The sequence below is a fragment of the Apodemus sylvaticus genome, chromosome 5, assembly GCF_947179515.1.
Source record: "Apodemus sylvaticus chromosome 5, mApoSyl1.1, whole genome shotgun sequence".
Taxonomy (NCBI): domain Eukaryota; kingdom Metazoa; phylum Chordata; class Mammalia; order Rodentia; family Muridae; genus Apodemus; species Apodemus sylvaticus.
In genome coordinates, this window is record NC_067476.1 from 98,425,190 (window position 1) to 98,446,248 (window position 21,059).

General features: G+C 40.7%; 1 protein-coding gene across 9 annotated transcripts in view; it reads right to left on the reverse strand.

Annotated features, from left to right (window-relative positions):
- Positions 1–21,059, reverse strand: part of Meis2 (Meis homeobox 2) — a 205,140-nt gene that overhangs the window by 42,131 nt on the left and 141,950 nt on the right. For all 9 annotated transcript variants that reach the window (XM_052183199.1, XM_052183197.1, XM_052183198.1 and 6 more), the window contains one exon: positions 15,166–15,242. In XM_052183199.1, coding sequence (XP_052039159.1) covers positions 15,166–15,242 — 77 coding nt within the window. The remainder of the gene's footprint in view (positions 1–15,165; positions 15,243–21,059) is intronic.

Here is a 21,059-nt window from a genome sequence, read left to right on the forward strand (position 1 = left end):
TTTCTAAATCCAAAATGGAGGTTTTGTGCTTAAAAAAAAAAAAGCATACATATCCATTTCATTTAACAAAATGATTTAATGGACTGAAGAGATGGTTTAAAAGTTAAGAGAGCTTGCTGCGTTTCTAGAAGACCCAGGTTCAATTCCTGGCACATGGAAGCGCACAACTGCCCTTAACTCTAGTTCCAGGGCAGCCTCTTCTGGGCTCCACTGGCACCACACGTGCAAGACACCTGTATTCATGAAGTAAAATCAAATTGAAAATTATACTTAAAATATAGTGTCAGCTGTGTTTTACTAATTAGTTCTTTACAACTCACATGCTTAATAATAACCATCAGGGAGGCAGTTTTAATTTTCCTTAAAAACTTAGTGGATAGCAGTATTAAAACATGTGGGGAGTAAGAAGGAGGTAAGTTGGTGGCTCTTTTTTCTTTTTCTGAGATAGTTTAAAGACTAAAATTGAGGATCTGGAGAGGTGAGGAGGGGGTATCTTGTGAACAGCTTTGAGCACGGTTTCAACCTTAGGCTTTACCACCAAGTAAGAAAATTATGTCCTGTCTGTAACTCAGATTTTTTTGGGGGGGGGGGGAGGGAGGAGTCGGGGACTACAGTTTGGGCTTTTTCTACTTATAATTTATTCATTTAAATGATCTAGTATTTGACTTTATCAGCAACTATCCAGTGCTGACAGGACTATTATTCTATGCTTTAAATTTCCAATTACCTTTGATAAAGCTTTAGGGCCCTGATCAGTTTTTAACTACATGGAGCGAACATTGTGGTAGCATCTTTCCTCATGTGTAACCACATGCCCTTCCTCAAAAGTCCACAAGGTAATGGAGAGACTGTTGTGGACCAGTCATATCAGTGGAGGATCCTGTGAAAACAGACAACCAATAAACTATTTTTGCCCACCCTCAAGGATGGCATATATGTTTTTAAATGAAGCTGAACTTTCTTCAAGTAATTTTTGAAACATTTTAATAATTGAAATGGTGCTGGTGGTTAACAATGGCGTCCCTTTTTCTGAACACAGTGTTACCCAAAGCTAAATGAAATTGAGTCTTACAAGGCAAATGTCCCAAGGAATCATGGGAGAAATTTATCATAAAACTCAGCTCCACTGTAATGATGATTACACTGACTGTTTGATGTTGTATTTAATGCTCCCCTTAAATAAAGATTTGAGTCATAAAATAATATATTCTCATAAAATGACTCAGCCTGTTACACTCATCTCTCCACAAGAAATTGTAAAATTTTCATACATTATTCCAAATATAGCCAGTACTGGATGATAACAAAGATGATTCGTTCACTGCATCTGAGAGAACAAGAGGAATTTCCAAAAGGTTTCATACTCACCAAAGAGCAGAGTTACTTGAAATTCTAGAGTTTAACTAGCTTAGGGATACCCAATTCCCCTTGGCAAGAAAAATGCTCATATGTGGAAGATTTTCTCATAGAGATGAACTTTGGTTTGCCAACACATCAATGCAAACTGTGAACCTATGAGATCCTTCAGAGACAGGTTCTTTAGGGAGAAACCAACTTTGGAACATAGTGAGTGGTAAAGCAAACCATTGCTTAGAGGGGTCCATGATGGCACATGTCAGGGATTTGTTGACTAAATTCTGCATTGGGATGTTGGAGGATGTCACAGATTCTCCACATATTTAAATAGTACAGTTATCCCTTTTGCCAGTTGCTACATTTATTTGAAGTTCTATAACTCAAGGGCATGTCACACACATGTGCACACATGTATATACATATGTATGCATGATCACATACAAAAAGCAAACAAGAACAACCAAAAAAGATAACATGTCTCTGCTGACTTCAACATGTAAGTGGAATAGCTAGTTATTCCTAGTGGCCACTTGTAAGCTTTATGCCTTGTTCTGCCTTATGGTCAGGAGTTGACTAAATAGACAATTTGCTAACAAAATGGCATTATGTGGAGTTCAGTGTATGTAACAGTAACAGGCAGAGTGGGCTGCTGCATCCCTTAGTCCTAGTACTTGATAAGCAAAGGCAGGTGAATACTGAGATTGAGGCCAGCTTGGTTTACAAAGAATGTTCCAGGACACCCAGGGTTACATAGTGAGACCACAGTGCACACATGTATATACATATGTACACATGATCACATACAAAAAGCAAACAAGAACAACCAAAGAAGATAACATTAACAAATGAAGGTGGTCTAGCCATTCCAAAGGCTCTAAGTTCAATGGGAAAGCCCTTTGACTGTTCAGAAGAGTATCTACCTTGCAAGATGAGTTTAATCCAAGCAACTCAGATCAGATATTCACAGACCCCACGTAGAAAGCTTAGTAAGATGATATTTCAGTATTCTTCAGAGCTGCCTTTTTAAAGTTTATAAGTTGCTATGGAAGTGTCAGGGGCAGGGTATATGAATGGTTGGTTTCCAGTTAAGGGGATTACAGAATGCTATTCTCCATAAGTGACTCCAGAGCATTCTAGAAGAAAGATGATTTTTTTTGTTTTGTTGATGACCTCTGAAGGAGAAGAACCCAAGATGCACTTCAAAAACAGAAGACAACAAAACAAGGTTCTAGGTGTGTGTGTAAAAAGACTATAATTCCACATATATAACAAGATTTTCAAGCTTCACAGCTATGGAAAAAATTATTTATTGTCTACATAAGTCAAAGTTTTATGATACAAAGTATATCCCTTATGAACCCATCTAAACTTGGGGGAAAGAAATGTGCCTGTGTGCCACAGTATGTATGTGGTGGTCAGAGGACAATCTGAAAGAATGGATTCTCTCTACTGCATAGTTCCCCTGGGTACTGAACTCAGGCCATTAAGGTTGGTGGCAGGCCTCGTCACTCTCGGTGGCTTCTCCCTGGACCCACGACCTTTGAGTTTTAAAGAGATGTATAACTTTCCCTTTATCCTACTCACCCCATCCAACTGGACACTGTAACCTATATATCGATGTATTGGCATCTTGCCCTGTATAGCGCTCACTCAATCTCCCTGACAATGCTCTCACGGAGCTATCTATGGGGTGCAGACTTGTCAGTGATTAGTGTGGTTTCCTCCCAGCATCCCTGTCACCAAGGCCTCCTCTCCTTCTGGACAGGCTCATCTGCTGTCAGGGTTTGAATAACATCTCTACCCTCAGACTTACCTTTGTCCCCTCTGTGTGGTCCTACAGCGTTTCCTGTTATTCTGACCTCTTCCCCCTCCCCTCCCCCTCCCGCAGGGCTTGTCTCTACTTATTTGTGACCTATTGTGAAAACAAGCTCATCTTCCCAGAGAAATCATTAGGAACACCCTCCCCCCCCACCTTCCCCAATCCATTGTCATTGTGGAAATCAGCCCCAAACCCTTGCTCTCTAAAACCTAGAGTTGGGTTCTCATTCTATTCTCACCCCATACTGAATTAGTCACTAAATCCTGCTACAGTTTTTAACAATAGCGATAAAAATTGGTTTCTTTTTCTTCATTTTAATAGCTAAGTCCTGATTCAGGGTTTTGTTTAAGTCCCTCATAGCCTCCTATGACTGGTCTCTCTATCTCCTCTTCTAATCAATTCAAGACACAATGGTTAAAATCATTTTTCATCTTGCTTGCTTTGACTAGATTTTTTTTTCCAGCTCACAGGCTTAGAATAATAAAATAATAGAATTTTAAGGATAGAAAGGACCTTTGAAAAAAATCAACCACTCCTGGTTCTTTAATGGATGAGGGAATAGATACCAGGAAAGGATAAATTACCTGAGATCACACACATTGTCTGCGTGGGAATTAGACCCAAGCTACTGATGATGTCCAGGTCTTCTCTCTTTGCAGATCACACTGCAAGATGCGGGGTGTGGATATTGCTCTTTCCACTGCTCTAGGGGTCTGGGATCTCTCTCTCTCCCTCTCTCTCTCCTTCTCTCTCTCCCTCTCCCTCTCCCTCTCCCTCCTCCCTCCCTCCCTCCCTCCCTCCCTCTCCCCCTCCATACTTGCATGTTTACTTTTCTCTAGAAAGAGACAGCCCTTTTCTTCCTGGACTCAATTCCCCTCCTTCATGGCCTCTCACACTGCTATCTGTCTGCTAACAACAGTTCCTTCCCCTGATTTAAAATGAACTTCAAATCTAATCTCCCTAAGAAACAGCTTGCTGAGTGGCACTCTTGCCCAATGGATGTTTTCAGTGTGTTTCCTTCCCGAGCCTTTCCATTCTAGCTGGTGCGAATTCAGTTCAGTACCAAGTTATGAATACTTACTAAGACCTCAACTCTGTGGTTCAATTCAAAAGCAGAATAAAAATCCAGAAATTACTATTTCAGACCATTGGCTCGTTTGCACTTACAGTTAAATGCCAAGACTCTTTCTTGCCCACAACACACACGCCAATATCATTCTGCTGCCTTTTTTGTTAGAGAGATTTTGGTCTTTGTATCATTTTAGTCTCTTGGTAAAATATCCATTTTAGTCTACTGTGAGACTGTTTAAGATATTGTGTAGGACACTTAAGCAATAGGGGTATTCATTGTTTTATTTTCCTCTTTGTTACCAATTTTCTGGTGTTATCATGGAAAATCATATCTCCATGAAGTACTAGTTTTTCTAAGCAATTTTATATTTGTCTTTAAAAAATTCATTATAATATACTGCAAAGGGTTTTCCTCAACTATTTAGTAAAACTATATCATTAGAATTATTATTTAAAATTAGTGAACTACTCCCTGGGACTGGAAATTTTTATTATACAATGGAATAGAAATTGACTTAAGAATAATAGAATCCTAAATTTATTTTGTCGTCCACCTGATAGGAAATGGACAGGCATTATTTATATGAGGGTATGAACAGTCAAGAATTCCTCCTGAGACTAAATTATTGGCCATTCTTTAATTAACCTAGCAGAATATGAATTAAAACAGTAGGTTATTAGATCCTGCTGATGATCAAGAAGCATGGTATTCTTATGTCTTAACTAAAGCTCAAATCCCAAGGGATAGAGCATCCTGAAACTGGCACCTAGGTGAGTCCTAAGAAGTATGTACTTGTCATGGTGATGGGGCCCGGGTATGGGTGTGGCTTGTCTGTAGAACTGTGAAGCTGGGGGATTTTTAGTCTGTGGGTTATGGCCCCATTTCCAGAAAAATCTATCCAAGCCTAATGTAACCTAGCAAATCTTTCAAATGAAATAGTCTTGAGGGAAACGAGTTGTCATTTTTTGACATATTATTTAGGGCTCAGCTCAGGTTTCATTCTTCCCTCTTTCTTCACTTAACCCCCCTGCTCACGCTCTATAAGCACCATTTTCTAATTAAGGAAAATGAAACTTGTAACATGAAAAAGGGAGACATGACCTCCCTTGCGAGCCAGCCTCGATCCTCCCCTCACACCATCAAAAAATTAGAATCCAGGGGTGGTGGTGGTGGTTGTTGTTTTAATTGGTATCACTTTGTCTTTAGTATAAAACACATGACAATAATTTAGTGAACTCCAGTGTTCCTCTTGTGGCAAATTGATAGCATAATTTTATTACGAGTGGAACAATGACTTCTGGGGTCAGGAGAGATTTTCCCAGAATTACATATAAGTCGGTTGACTAAATGTAATTCTTGGAGAAGGTAATGAAAGCAGGGCTGGAGCTCAGCAAGGACTAGGTGACGCCCGTTTCTCATTCCTGTCAAAGGGCTACTCAATCAACCACACCTGCAGCTTATTTAATGTCAGAAGCCACTAAGCTGACAAAGTGCACTGGGGCGATCCCCTCAGAAATGGCACTTGAGTCATGTGCTCTCTGGTCTCTGAACCAGACAGGGTCATATAATCCGTGTATGGATTTTAATAAGTCACCGATTATGTTCCTTTTGGTGCTAATTATTTTACACATCACCCATTTCCTGTTTACTAACGTTGCTTTTGTAATATTATGAAAAAATATGAGGAAAGTTAATCCCCGACTGACTTGGTCTGTTCCTTTATACTGAGGATTTCTCCTTTTCTCGCTTCCATTCTGTGACTCTGGTTATGCTATAAAACACAACTTCACAAACAGGCAATGCACGACAACAGCTCAAGTTGGCAGAAGACCTGTATGTATAGCACAGTCACACTGAATCCGGCAGATCCAAGAGTAGCAGGATTCTGTAACTCAAGGCTAAGACGCTATTTGGAATTTGTCCTGTCTCACCTAGCCTCAGGTAACACAGGAAATAAGCCAGATGTGTCTAAATTCCATTGAGCTTCTTTCTACAGATTTTTAAGAAGAGGAAATCTGCTCATGAATCCCCATGCAGCTTTTCAACGGTACTAGCAAACGAAACACTAAGAATCACATCCACAGTTTGGGAAACCTGGACAAACAGATCACATTGCCTATTTCTGTACACTCAGACTTAGCTATTGTCCATTCTACAACAATCAAAATGTTGTTTGAAGAGGAGACTCTTCTAAAGTTTAGAAAACTATGTGTATCATTATTGAAAGTAGCAGAGGTTTCAGATGTAAGTGAAACAAAATCTTAAATGCAGGTTCAAAATAGATAAATGGTTCACTTTGACATTATCAACAGCATTCTACAGTGTGGAGTATGCAAATGCCATGGCCAGAAAGAAATAATTCCCACACTAAGGGAAGAGAATACCCCTAGTCAAGGAAGACCCAGCTTTTTCTCAAAAGCTGACTAGAAGCCTAAGGGCTTCACTCTGGGGAATGTTTTCACCTTGTGGACTTTGAGATGGATTTGAATTCAGATCTGGAGAAGAATTTGTTCCCAGTTCCAAGCACTCTGAATTAGGTCTGCTGACGTTATTGTTTCTTATCTAAGGCTCGAGGGAAGTTTGGAGTCCTAGAAGTCCATGCTAAATAACCTGAAACCTCAGCCGGCTGGGATTTATCTAAAAGATACGCTGTATCTGGAAACAAGGGGAAATGCTCTATCTCCCAGTGTTTACCTTGCCCAGGAAAGAGAGAAAGAACTTTGCATTTTTTCATCAGCAGTGTAGAATGTGTGTGAATTTGAGTGAGGGCTGGAGGTCAGTAGCTAATCTGTAGGGAATGGCCAGTTAGCATGGACCATTCAGATTCACCCACAAGACCCAACCATACCGGAAACAACAGAGGATGTTCTGATTAGAAGAAAAACAATGGACAGGAAAAGAACTCGAGAAAAGCAATATTGAAAAGAACCAAAGGTTTCTCTACTCCTCTCCCCAAATCTCTAAAGATTCTCCCTCAGATATAAACTGATTTTCCTTGTTTACACAATAGGAATAAGTAGTTCTGAGTGTCCTAACGGAGGGAACGAGTGGACATCGGGGTGGGCACGAGGAACCCGCTGCCTAACCCTGTCCGCTCTCATACTTGAAAAATCCAACACAATAAAAACAGCAGTAGTAACAACAAAAAACGAGTCTTCGAGATCACAAGGTTAATAGGACCTACATTTACTCATTAACAGAGCAGATTCTCAATTAAGTCATTTTTACAAGACTGCTCTGCAGTGGGAGAATGCATGAATGAACTAGTGAAGTGCACAGGGTTCGGGCAATCTAAAGACTATTCAGAGAGGAGTTCTCTGAGAACGAATTTTTGGAAGGAATTTTAAAAAGTAGTCAACATGGCAGGGAATTTTATTGGAAGGAGCCCCATTGTAGTGTGTGCGAAAGGGAACACATCAACACGGAAAACTGGACCAAGCGGCAGCAGCCATCAGAGAGCAGAGAGAGGGAGGGGGAGGAAGGAAGAGAGGGGAAGGGAGGGAGGGAGAGAGGGAAGGGGAGGGAGAGAGGGAGGAGGGAGGGAAGGGGGATGGAGGGAGCCCTGGAGACAAGGCTGTACTGATACATTCTAATCTATTTTGTATCGTTTTAATAGCTTCTAATTTCAGGCTCAGTGGAAGCACTGCATAGGCAAGCTCTCTGGTTTCTACTTTATAAAAATAACTTAGGAATAAGTTGAAAATCCCAATGCCTTTTTTAAAAAATATTTTTTTAAATACAACTTTTACTTTATCCCTCTGTAATCAAAGCTAGAAATACTAAATCATTTGCTATAGGATACATTTGTAATATTTTCAATGACGTCACTTAGCTTCCTCCCCCACCCCCCAGTGAAAAGAGCCAACAGTCAACAGCATTCTAATGTCAAACCCTGTAGCCGCCCGAGGTATAGGCTTTTTTTTTTTCACCATTACCAGAGAAAGCACCTAGATCACGCCAGTAGAGATGGATAAAGGACCTGTTTGAGCAAACCTTGTCTCTCTTCCAAATACTGGCATAATGAAGTTCAGTGGTAGGTAGATCCCTGTGCCGAATGCCGGAGCTGTCTGCAGCTCATTGTTTTTTGTCAGTGAAAGAGAGAAGGCTAAATTCTAAAAACCTCCAAAAAAAAAATTTAAACACATTAGAGTCCAATTTTTCTTCTGTAACATAGAGACTTGAACAATGGTAACTTTCAATGTAGGGAATTTTCTCTCTCTTAAAAAAAATTAAACATTTCTTTAAGGGACTTTTCTTTTTCTTTCTTCCCCCCTGTTTTTGGAAATTTTTCAAAAATTCATTGCATTCTTTTTGTTGTTGTTTGGTGTTTTCTCTCCAGCACTGTACATTCCTCTAAATGAGAAACTTTTTTTTTCTCCTCTTATTGGCATTCTAGCCCAGCAAAGAAATATGCATCCTGAGATAATGTGGCCAGCTTGCTATGAAAGCCATATTTCAACCTTTCTTTATAAAGAAATAAAAAAAAAAGGGAAAACACACAGGGGCGGGTGGTGGCGTGGACCATAAGGACTACCTCACCCCTGCCTCCTCCCTGGCTTGGCCCCTTATTCCCTCCGTTCCTTTTGTTTACAACTTTTAAAAGGCTCTTGTTGGGTCTGAGCTGCCTGCCTACATTTGGGCTGAATAGAAATTTCTGGAAATGGTACTTCCATCAGTGCAGGATAGGAACTGTCTAGAATCACTGATCAGACAGGGCAACCAAGGGTAGGGAGGCCTGGCTGCCCCAGTCCATGAAGTAGCCTCAAAGTTCACATTTTGTGTGTGTGTGTGTGTGTGTGTGTGTATGTGTGTGTGTGAGAGAGAGAGTGGGGTGAGGGAGGGAAGGAGAGAGAGAAAGAGAGAGAGAGAGAGAGAGAGAGGGAGAGAGAGAGAAAGAGAGAGAATTTCATACCATGTATGATTTCCTAGGGTAACACCCCCATTTGATTTCCAAACCCACTTGATCTGAGGGCACTCCTAGTTAAGCATTCATCATGCCTGGTTTTCTTTTCCTGTCCTTTAATCCTCTCAGCTAACCCACTCCGTCCTTGTTATTGTGGGCCTCCCAGAAATTGTAAGAGTGCCCTTTGGTAGAGTCCATGTGGAGATGGACAGAGATGCGAAGTCCTATCGCTTCTATAGCCAGGGATTATCTATGAGGAGGAAGCCCACACTTGTGGTTAGCAGAAGACAGCATGAGACAACTTGGAAGCACTGGGTCCTCTGGGCTTCGCTACCTCTTTTCCAGAGACTGGGTGTTTTTGGCACAGAGAACCTGGAGAGAGAGAGACCTCTTACCTCCTGATCTTCACACTGGAGTTCAAAAGCATGCTTTCTTTTAAATTCTTTTCCTCAGCATTGGCAGTCTCAGCACATTAAATGCTGACAATGAATCTAGCACCTGGCAAATTTGACTTGAGATTCAAATGGATTTTTATTCTGAAACATAGATGTTACTTGGAAATAATCACCGCAGACGGCAGCTATGCATTGAACAAATGGCCGTGGTGGAAATTGCTGAGCAGAAAGAGGATATTTAGTCCGGCAGGCTTTGCTCTGTCTAGGTTTTTCTCAACCCCACCTCCCTGGTTTATCACTCAATCCTTCAGTCCTTTCTCTCTTGAGATAAAAGTGTCCAGCTGTCTCGGTGCCTCATTTACATTTCTTGCACCACTGGCCAATTATTCCATATGTTTACCGCAAAATTATTCCCTCAATTCCAGGCTTACTCTTGATGTCCTAATATTACAACATATTTCCTGATGTCTGTTCTCTTGGTAGTGGGTGACAACACACATGTACCCTGAAAAATGACTTTCCCTTGCTGTAAAGAGGTCCGACCCTTTCACCACTTTCTTTGTGTCCTACTAATTAGGCTTCGAGTTGGACTGGGAAATTCACCGGCATAAGCCTGCAAGCAACTGTCCACCTAGAGCATGATGACGTTCTTCAAGTCAAAGCATCTTGTGAGTTTGTCTGGGACAATGGCTTCCTGGAGAGCATTACTGCATCCCTCAGGTTACCACGCTGCTGCTGGCTGTGCTTTAACCAGGACTTCCGGGTCCCAACCATGTTGCCTTTGATTCACAGAGCGCTTATAACCTACTCCATACTTTACCACCAACGTCCTTTACCCCAGCATCATTTTATTTCACACACAAGAAAGTCAAGTCACCTGTGCTGGTGTCTGGGAAGACGCTGAGCTGTTTTAAAGCTGTAAGAGATGACGTCTACTAGGAAGGAACAAAGACTTTCAAGAGATTCTCAAAAGTCTTAATAGAACAAACTCCTGCACTTTCTAAAAAAAATTGGCATGGGGCCAATGTGAAGTCAAGCTTCTTCTCTCTATGAGGACGTTGATCATTTAGAGATGTTACAGCTAACATGATTATGGGCCCTTGTGATGGGGAGATGGCTGAGCAGGACACAAATGATTAGTAGTTCTTCTTAGTTTGAGAGATTGTGCAGGGCGTTTATCTGTTATACAAAGGAATTCTCTGGACTATCTTCACTGAAAAGTTCCTTGGTTTAAGTTTCATGCTTTTTCATTTGGGGGGGGGGAGGGGGGAGCTGTAACCTATCTTCTAAGAAGAAGTAAATCCTAATTTACTTGCATTCCATCAGTAGCTCACCCCGGTAGACTTTGGATGTTGTTTTATAGTTGGTTATAATTGCTATAATCTCATGAATTTAAAAAAATACATTAAAATATCTTCTTTTAAAAATTAACTTGGAGTCAGGAACAGTGTCTCATGCCTTTAATTTTAGAACTTTAAAGTCAGAAGCAGATTTATGTGAGTTCAAGGCCAGGCTGGTCAACAAAACAAGTTCCAGATAAGCCAAGGCTACACAGTGAGACTCTTTTTCCAAAGAACAATAATAATATGGAGACCAAATGCAGTTGTGTGTGCCTGTGAACCCAGACCTCAGGTGTATAGGTGAGGATTGTGAGTTTAAGGCCAATATGAACAACAAAGAGAATTGTGGGCAAGCAAGACCCTGTTTCAAAATAAAGAAACAGCAATAAGAAAATTAGTCTGTAGATGAGAATTTTAGGTAAATATTGCAACTACAATGTAATTCTGGTGTTTTGTTGCATGTGAACATGAGTGTATTGTTATTTTGCTGAAAGAGTTTTACATTTTCTTTCTCTGTGGTGTGTGTATGATATGTGCCTAAGTGTTTTTTTGTGTATATTAGTTCAGTATGCACGCACCAAAGCAGACATATGGAGGTCAGCAAAGTTGGAGGTCAGTCCTTGACTTCCACCTTGTTTGATACAAGGGTTCTTTGTTGTCTGCTACATAAACTAAGCGAGGTAGCCCCCAACCCACAGAGGCTCTGCAGATTCTCTTGTCTGTGACTCCCATCTCACTTTAGGTAACAGGGACCACAGATGGGAGCCACTACTGCCAGGCTTATGTGGGCTCTGGGGTTGGAACTTGGGTCCTTTTATTTTCTTGACAAACAGGTGACCCACCACGTCTGACTTTGTGTTTGGATTTTTGAGACAAGACTTAACTCTGTAGTCCAAATTGACCTTGAACTTACTGCATAGCCCAGGCTAGTGTTGAACTCAACAAATCCCGCCTGCCACAGTCTCTGAAGTCCTAGGTTACAGGTGTGAGGCACCATGCCAACCCCCTCATCCATAAAGGCATCTTGAAAAAGAAATCTTACTTGAGTGGTTATTATTCATGGACTTCTGTGAGCTGATTGTTGGGGAAATGTCATAAACTCTGATCCTTCTGGGAGTCACATTACAGTTTGGTTGTGTCATTATGTTTTACATACTCTCTCTGTAAATACATCTGAGAAGTTCTCTGAGGACTCTTCTAGCCTGGGCTACAAAGATCCAATATATCTTTAATTCTCTCGGTTATCTCTTAAACTCCATGTTGCCCATTTGTTCTTACTTCCTACTACTGATGATCTTAACTGGCCTGTTTTTACTGTTATTGCTCTCATTAAGTATGTAGGGCCATGTTCTGTTGCTTATTAACTCTAGATGTTGGCTTCCCTGACTATACTCAAGTCCCTGGGTGTAACCCTTATGTCCTGTAAGACTGGACTCTGGCCACATCTGGCTTATGGGGAGCGGGAAGTTTAAAGCTTAGAAACTATTTGTTTTTTTTTTAATTAACTTTCATATATGTCTATGTGTGCTTATGTGTGTATTTATGTGTGTCTGTGTCCGGCATGCATGCATTGGGAATATTCCCATAGAGACTGGGAGATACAGACTGTTGTGAGTCGTCTAACCTGGGTTCTGGGGATCAAACTTGGATCCTCTGGATAATCAGGAAGTGCTCTTAATCATCAAGCATCTCTCCTTCCCCAGGAGCTAAATTAGATTTTATTTATTTATTTATTTAGAGTAACTGTTCTCAGGGTCTAGAACATTCTTTTATTGTCCATTCTTCCTGTCACTCTATGCACCCTAGGTTTGTGATTCTGAACCTTCCTGAAAGAGGCATGGTTTTAGAGGTGACTTTGTCAAGGTAGTGGATGGGCAAGTTCAGAATGTTCAAGTGTGGGGAGTGTTCCTCTGCAGATTCCTCTCTGAAATCCCCGGATTGGGGGCCCCGGCCTTCAACTCTTGACAGTGCTTCAGGGGAACTTGGGGAGCCGTCCTCATGAGTCACACCTTATTATCAAAGTTATGGTAGCTATTAGCTAAGAATTGGACCTAAGGGCAGGATTACAGAAATTTTTCAGAAGGAAGTGTGAAAATTAGAAAGATGGAATTATTTTGTAGAGACAGAGGTGTCAACGTTTATCCCATATTACTGCAAGTGTGCCATGTGACAGACTGTCATGTCTTCACCCTCGGCAAATGTGGCCCAAATCACAGAGAAACAAGACACCCGAAATATCACACCAACTGAACTCCTGCACATGCCTTGGGGCTCTGTGGAATTCAGAAAAGAAGGGTCCTTTCTTCCAGGTCTCAGCCAGGTGTCTGTGAGGAGGGCTGGTCTTTAGATAGAGAACTGAGTTGTCTTTTCTCTTCAAGGGCAATGATTACATTAAAAAAAAAAAAAAAGTGCCGGGAACGGATGAAATGTGACAGCGTTTTCAAAGAAAGGTCAAATGTCAATGCCAAATATCAGCATAGAAACATTCCATTTGTCTCAAAAATTCCCACTACAACTTCCCTGAATGTGTCCCAAATTTACAAAACAAAACAAAAACAACAACCAAATTTCTCAAGCGATGTTAATTGTCCCGGGGCACTATTGGCTACCTTACATTGGAGACCAGCGTGCTATAAAACAATAAGTAGGGCCGACTCTCTTAAACCTAACCCAGAATATGTTTATTTTATTGTTTCACACCACAGATTACTTGAACTGGGAACAGGAATGAGAATGTATATGCTTACACATTATATATTTACATCAGAAGGCCCCTACCAATGCACAGTCCCAGACACATCTCACCCCAGAGATTATAACCTTTATTCCAAGATTTTGTTCTAAAGGGTATCTTGAAATGTACATAGCTCCAATCTTTAGAAGAAAATTAAAGAGAATCCCGGTTTGTATTGTCTATCCTTTCTTTCTGCCTCTCTTTTCGGGTTAGCAGTTTATTTCTGCATTAATCACCCTGACAGAAGCAAGGCAACTCAATTTTCTGCTTCTGTAGGTAGGCACATCACTTTCTGTACAACAGTAGGCATGAAAAGGGCTGCAGCTAAGCTTTGGTTACTGGTGTAATTGAAATGCTATCCACACTATAGGGTGCATTAAAGTCAGATAACGACAGTTCCTGTGGCCAATTTAAGTAGCTTGACTTCCCTGGGAAAAAAAAAATTGCCTGACAGATAAGGCAGACAAACTGGCTAATTCTCCAAGCATGTCTCTCATTGTGATCCTAGAAAAATGAGAAAAAAATGAATCACAGAACCACAAAATCAATTGACCCTCGGGTAGCTCATCAGGCAGCGAGCCTGATAAACCTAAAAGCTTTGTTAATGTCTGCCTGCCTGTATCCCACAGATAGAGCACTTTGTAAATGAACCTGCTTTGATAAATATATTAAGGAAAGCTGTGAATAAAGCCAGAGACTTCTCATTTGTAAATACAACCTCTGCTACATGGAATTAGAATGATAAAGTAGAGTTCCATGTAATTAAGTTTGTATAAGGCCTGAAATCCGTGCAAATACTTCCCCTGAATTTTGAAAGAAAACTGTCAGTTCAATTAATCTGAACATCACCCCAAGAATGTACAGAACAAAATTAAGCTGCTGATAAAACCTGGCCCAGTATTTTGATAAGTAATTCCTATATCATTTCTTGGCCACTGTGATCATTTTATTTAATCCCTACCCCTCCTCTTTCCTCAGTTACCCTCTAAGCCATGTACAAAGGGGTAGATGGCCCATATACCACCATGCAAGTCATCTAAAGCACAAGCTAAAATGGGAAAAAAGCCTTCTCTTCTATTAAAAAAAATTATGGTAAATAAATACCTATGAGGGAGAAGGTTCTAAAACACCCTGTGTCTACATTGTCTCTGAGGGTCCAGACAAAAGAAACCCTTCTCAGAAATAGTGGCTGTTTGTGAGCATTGTGCAAAAAATTCTCGGGCAGCAGTATTAGACAGGAATGAGCCAGACAGAATTTGTGATTTGGCTGGAGAATTTTAAAGCATTAGAGATGGGGAAAGTGAGCTTAGGGGAGACAAAAAAAAAAAAAAGGAAAGAAAGCAGATGAAAGAGAAAAAGAAAAAATAGTACCAAGTCCACTTACTTGCCTAGGTTCCCTGTCCCTTACCCTAGGCATAAATTTCACCTCAGGGAAGAAATGCAGGAGTTACCCCTGACACCCTTTGTTCCAGAAATAAAAACCAAAGTAAACAATTATTCAGAAACCTCACTTTAGTCCAGGGAGAGAAATCTTGGGGTTACTCACCAGTTGTTCACTTGCAGAATTGTCAGTCCCGTGTCTTGCGCTAATTGCTTCTTCTGTTCTTCTGAAGGGTATGGGTGCTGATGGAGAGACAAACGTTTAAAAGATGCATCAGAAGATGGGAGAGAGGCACATACTTCTAAGTGTGAAACCACCCTTGGTGCATTCTTTATTCCACGGCTCTGTTTTCCTTATCACACTTAAAAATATGTTTAACTTGCTGACAAGTGTGGACAGCAGCCAGTTGGGGCAGCCCAACTTCCCGTCACAGTCTGTAGGACCAGCAATGAATGTTCAGGTGCCTAGGTCACTCCATGGTTTTGATCAGTCGGGCAGTAGAAGGTACCCTGCCATGATATCAGAATTCTAGATGTCTCTATTCCTATCTGCTGCTTCAAGTAGAGAGGTTGCAGACCCGTTTCCTTTGCTCCCTTGTGAATTTATGAGGAATTCTTACTCCATGCTACCTTTGAGAGATTGGTTTTATTATTTCTTAGTTACTATGAAGCTAACCACAGTAGAAGTTTGGACTCTTGGCTAATGTTATCACAACTATTTTGAAAGCCAAGGTAAAAGGATTGGATGTAGAGTTTTAGTCTGGGTGAGATTGAGATTCTTTAATTTTTTACTAATTAGTGTTTTGGACTATCAAGGTCATGTACAGTGACCTGCCTAGGTTAACTGTCCCTTACCCTAGGCACACAGCTCACATCTCAGGGGAGAAGGAGTCAGGTTTATGACATGCTTCCTATGGAATTTTCCCATGTTAACTTCAAGCACAGCAACTAGAGAACAAAGCCACGGATTTCTGGTTTTTAATTCTTTTCTTCCTATCACAGTTCATTCACATTGATAACGAACAACGTTTCTATTAGCCCCTCTCCCTTTTCCTCTCTCATCTTGAAACCCAGAATTGTTATTTTACAATCATTTCCTTCAAGAGGTTCTGCACTGGAGGGTGCTTAATTATGAAACACATCTGTTACATAAGGGCCTGTTCAAAATTCACTGGTTTTCTTAAATGGAAAGGTAAACTTTTATCCCTATATCAGAGTTGTTCATAGACTAGAAAGCCTGGAGTCATAACTATTTCCCACCAGCATCACTAAGAGTCATCAGGGGGCTGGGGAGATGGCTCAGCATAGAAGTGCCTCCTACTTCTTTTGTAGAAGACCCAAGTTCAGTTCCCAGAACCCATGTTGGGGAGCTCACAGCTGCCTGTAATTCCAGCTCCAGGGTATCTGGGGCCTCTGGGTTATAATGGTGTGTGGATCATCATGCACACCCCCAACACACATTTATACATACAATTATGAACAAAACAGACAAATCTTTAAAGTATCCTAATCATCCTAGCATTGGAGTAAGGGGATAATTTTCAATCATCTAATAATTCAGCCCTCAGGTATTTCATCTTCCACGTCCATCATCCAAAATGTGCACGATTGTTTGCTCGAGAACCCACGTGCCATAGGTTCAACAAAATCCCCTGTATAGCAAAAGGGTTAACTAGATCTGTATTAATATAGAAGGCAGGCTTTTAATATTCTGCAAATGTTAACAAAGAAAGATGATAATGTTGAGTTAATATGGGTTAAGCATAAAATGAAAATAAATTTTTCTGATTGCGAGGTGTTGACACTTTTTTGGCTAGGGCCTGCAGCCTGTTCCTTAAAGCTGTGTAATTACAGAAGGCTTTGCCCCTCCCTCCCCCTCCTGCTAGAGCCTCCCCACATTAGTAATGACCCCTTCACTGCTTCAAAAACCACTAATGGTCTTCAGCAGAGGCAAGAAAAATGAACAGGGTAAATTGGAATCCACAGTCAGTAATTTGCATCCTGTGAGGCTGCTTTGGTCACTTGTGCTCATTCCTGGCCATCAATCGCTGCCTGTCAGGTACTGCACTCTGCCTCTGTGACAAATTCTCCTCCTAACACTCCTCAGATTCATCCAAACAGTGTAATTGTCCTCTATTCTCTCTCCTTTTGGTAATGGAGAAAATGAATGACTCACAAACAAGGGTTGTTCATCGAAGACGCAAAGGTGCCTTCCTATTGGAAGAGGCCTTGAGTATAGATTTTAATTGACTGAAAACATTCTTTGGAGAGAAAATGACAATTAAAAAAAAAATCCCCTTGTCAAGTTATTTCCTGTCCAAAATCAAGGCAATGGTCTCCCTTTGAGTTTCTGCTACTCTGATTTCTGAGAGCCTAACTTTATATGTTGTCAGCCCAGGGGGAGAAATTGTACAAACAGCAAAAATCAAAATAGAAATTAAGATGCATTCTCCTGAATGTATAGAAAAAGGCCGGTGATATCACATGCCTCAGTATGCTGCTTCTAGAGTCAACCCCTCCCTCTCCCTCTCCCTCTCCCTCTCCCTCTCCCTCTCCCTCTCCCTCTCCCTCTCCCTCTCCCTCTCCCTCTCCCTCTCCCTCTCCCTCTCCTCTCTCTCTCTCTCTCTCTCTCTCTCTCTCTCTCTCTCTGTGTGTGTCTTTTTCTCCTCCCCCATCTACCTCTGCTGTGTGTGTTTTTTTTCTTATTTTCTGCATTTGTCCAAAAAAGTTCTGACAAGTGTGAGTGTGTATGTGTGTGTGTGTGTGAAAGAGAGAGAGAGACAGAGACAGAGAGAGACAGAGACAGAGACAGAGAGACAGAGACAGAGAAGGGGGACAAAGTAATTTAGTATGCATACAGAAAGTAGCTGCTACCAGACTGCTAGAGAACCAGTTCCTTCAAGTGTGATGGTGGAGTCTGATTGAATAACAGGAACGCTTTCTAGTGTTTATTAGAAATGTGGTCAAGTGACTACAGACTTTTGTAAACAGTGTATTTTATCATGGGAATTCCTGGACATACTTTCTCTATTTCACAAGCACTTTCAAATTCTATCCAGAATCATTAAAAACATTGGTACCTTACCAAAATTCACCTTGCACAGATGGCTTCTCTCCCCTTAATTAATAGGGAAGACTAGAAAAAGTTTTCAGTTGTTTGAATGCCATTCTGTGAGTTTTGAGCACTCTAGATCTGTGCCCCTTTTATACGTGGGGTGGACTGCTGATCTGTAAGTGTCCTGGCAGTCAGCCACTGGATGTCTAAAATTAAAAGGGCGATTGAGAACAATCAGCTTTTAAAGGGATTGGAAAGTGACAATGTGTTTGGGATTAATTTACAAGTATATGTTCGTATTTAAAGGCAAACCACGGAACTAAAGGACTTCTCTTGCGTGATCTGTCATGTGTATGCTTTATTGGGACAGACATCATGTTGAAATAATAAACTACTTCTTTTTTGATGTATATTACTAAATGTTTGACTGGCTCAAATTTAAAATAAACTTGGATATGCTTGCACTTGGAAACTGGAAATGGAGCACAAGCAATAACTTGTAAATGCCCATGCTCTTGGCATGAAGCTCTAGTTTTGACTGTTCGCTGTTGGGGGCCAACTCACTTGCGTCCAATGGCCCAGAGGTGGCTCAGCTTACTCCTAGGGGACACTGTTGTAACACAATAGCAATGATGATGAGTCCCTTCATCAATATAACACTAAAGGTTAAGGATTTTCACATTTCACAATAGCTCCAAGGCCACCAGAAAATGAAATCACATCTTGAAAGGCCTCCTTATTTGGAATATCAACTAGAAAAGGTTGGAAAGGTGAAAAGGCCTTGTATATGATTCCAAAGAAAGGGAAAATGTTCTATAATGGCCTCTCATGTACAAAGTCACTTGAAAGCAAGATGTCTTTATCCAAGATACTACATGACTCCTCTCCTTCCTCTTAGGGTAGACCAAGCTTAAGGTACTTAGTAGATCAAGTACTAGGAAGTGGAGCTATAACAGTGTTACCTCCCTGGGACACTGGGTGAAAAGGCCTTTAATAATTATCATTTTTGACTAGTCCCTCTCTGATAATGTCCGAACTAGAACTGGTTGATCATGAATTTCATTCTGTGTTGCAAAGATTTATGCTGATGTTGTAAAATTATAAGTGATACTTCAAAACAGCCCACAAACAAGAAATGTACATTGAATTAAAGAGGGAGTTATTTGTGAGACTAAAATGTTCTAAGTCACCTGAACATCTCTTAACTGGATTGAAGTCTAAGGAATATGACTTTTTTTTCTAAGCCAGGGGTGGGGAGAGTTGGCATGGGTTGGGAGTGGGGTACTTCACTTCTTTAACCACAGCACTAGGGAAACCCTTTCAGGTTGGTTGATCTCTGCATGTTTGAAGCCAGCTTGGTCTACAGTAGATAGTTCCAGGCCAGCCAAGGCTATATAATTTGTCAAGTTACTTGAGTAATGTAACAGAAAAATGGTCAAAGAACTTGCTGTGAAGGATGATGTTAGAATCAATTCTTGTTATCACGAGGGAGATGAATTTAATTTCCCAACTTCTCATTAATAAACTTACTTTACAGAGTTAAGCCAGGTGACTTTGCTTTTTTTAAAAATACTCTTTCTCACGTATGTTGGTTCTTTTTAAGGTGTCATTTTAATTTGTGTGTGGGGAGGGGTGTCTACACATCTAAGTTCAGTTGCTCTTGTGAACCAGAGACATTGGATTCTTTAAGATCTAGAGGTGTGGGTAGTTGTAAGCTACTGGATGGGAATGCTGGGGACCAAACCTGGGTCCTCTTTAAGAGTACCTCTAAGAGGGTCCTCTTAGACCCTGAGCCATCTCTACATCCCTGTGAACTTGGTTCTGGCTATGTTGGTTACATAAGAAACCCTCAAAGTAATTTCCCCAATGTGGATGAAGAAACTCCTTTGGAAGTCTATCATTTATCTACACTTAATGAATCATGTGAACAAGCCCTGGGCTTATTCCTTGTGTAAATAAATGCATCTTCTAATAAGAGGTCCAACTAAGTCAATTGTCATTAATTTAGCAACTTTTTCTTATGTGAATAACAATTTTTATAGCAAGAATAGAATGTATATTTCATTGATTTTTAAAGATGAAACATGAAACAATGCAAAAGATATTTTAAAGCTCCCCCATCTTTGTTTATTACCTTGAGAAACAAAGAAATTTTCTAGATCTTTATAATTTTATGTCTTCACTGCCCTGTCTTATTTACATTTTTCTGGGGTATAACTTCTTACCAGGAGAGCTTTATGTGGTTTTCACATTTGCAGTTGTCTTCTCCTCACTCAGCTCTTTTATTTTTTGAAACGGTGTCACACTGTGTAGTTTTGGCTGACTGGAACTGTTTGGACCCGGTTGGCCTCAAACCTACAGAATTCTGTCTGCCTCTGTCTTCCTAGTGCTGGGGCGAAAGCCACATCCCTGGCTGCTTTCTCACTGCTTCTATGTATTTGTAGCAAGAATAGTGAGCCCAGAAGTTGGTTCTCTTTCCTGTATTGTCAGTAGTCATATTGTATATGACTGGGCCTGAGATATTAGTCTGGGGTTCTAAAATAATTGGATTAGCAGAGCTGTACCTGACATAGTAAGCATCTGAGAAATCATAATAGCAAAATTTGTGATGGTTAATTCTAATTCTCATCCCCCATTACCCCCAGAATTAATTCTGATGTAAGATGAACCAACAAAGCAAATTCACAGGGTTCGTTCTTAGTTGACTTTAAAAAGTCACTAATTTGGGAGATCACAGAGCTGAGGGTACATTCTTAGCTCCTTGCTAGCTTGCTGGAGACAACACTTCTGACGAATGGTAACAGTTGCATAACCATTTTTTCCCCTGGAAATTTGAAGAACATTTTTTTTCCCAAAATTCTAATTCTTCATTGGAGCCCACAGGTCCCTGATGGTGGCTAAATGGGATAAAAGGTTTGACATCTCTGTCTTTATATCATGTCAGCTATTTTTACTGCTTCAACCTGTGAAGCATACTCCTCTGAGCTCTGGAAGTAGACATGCTG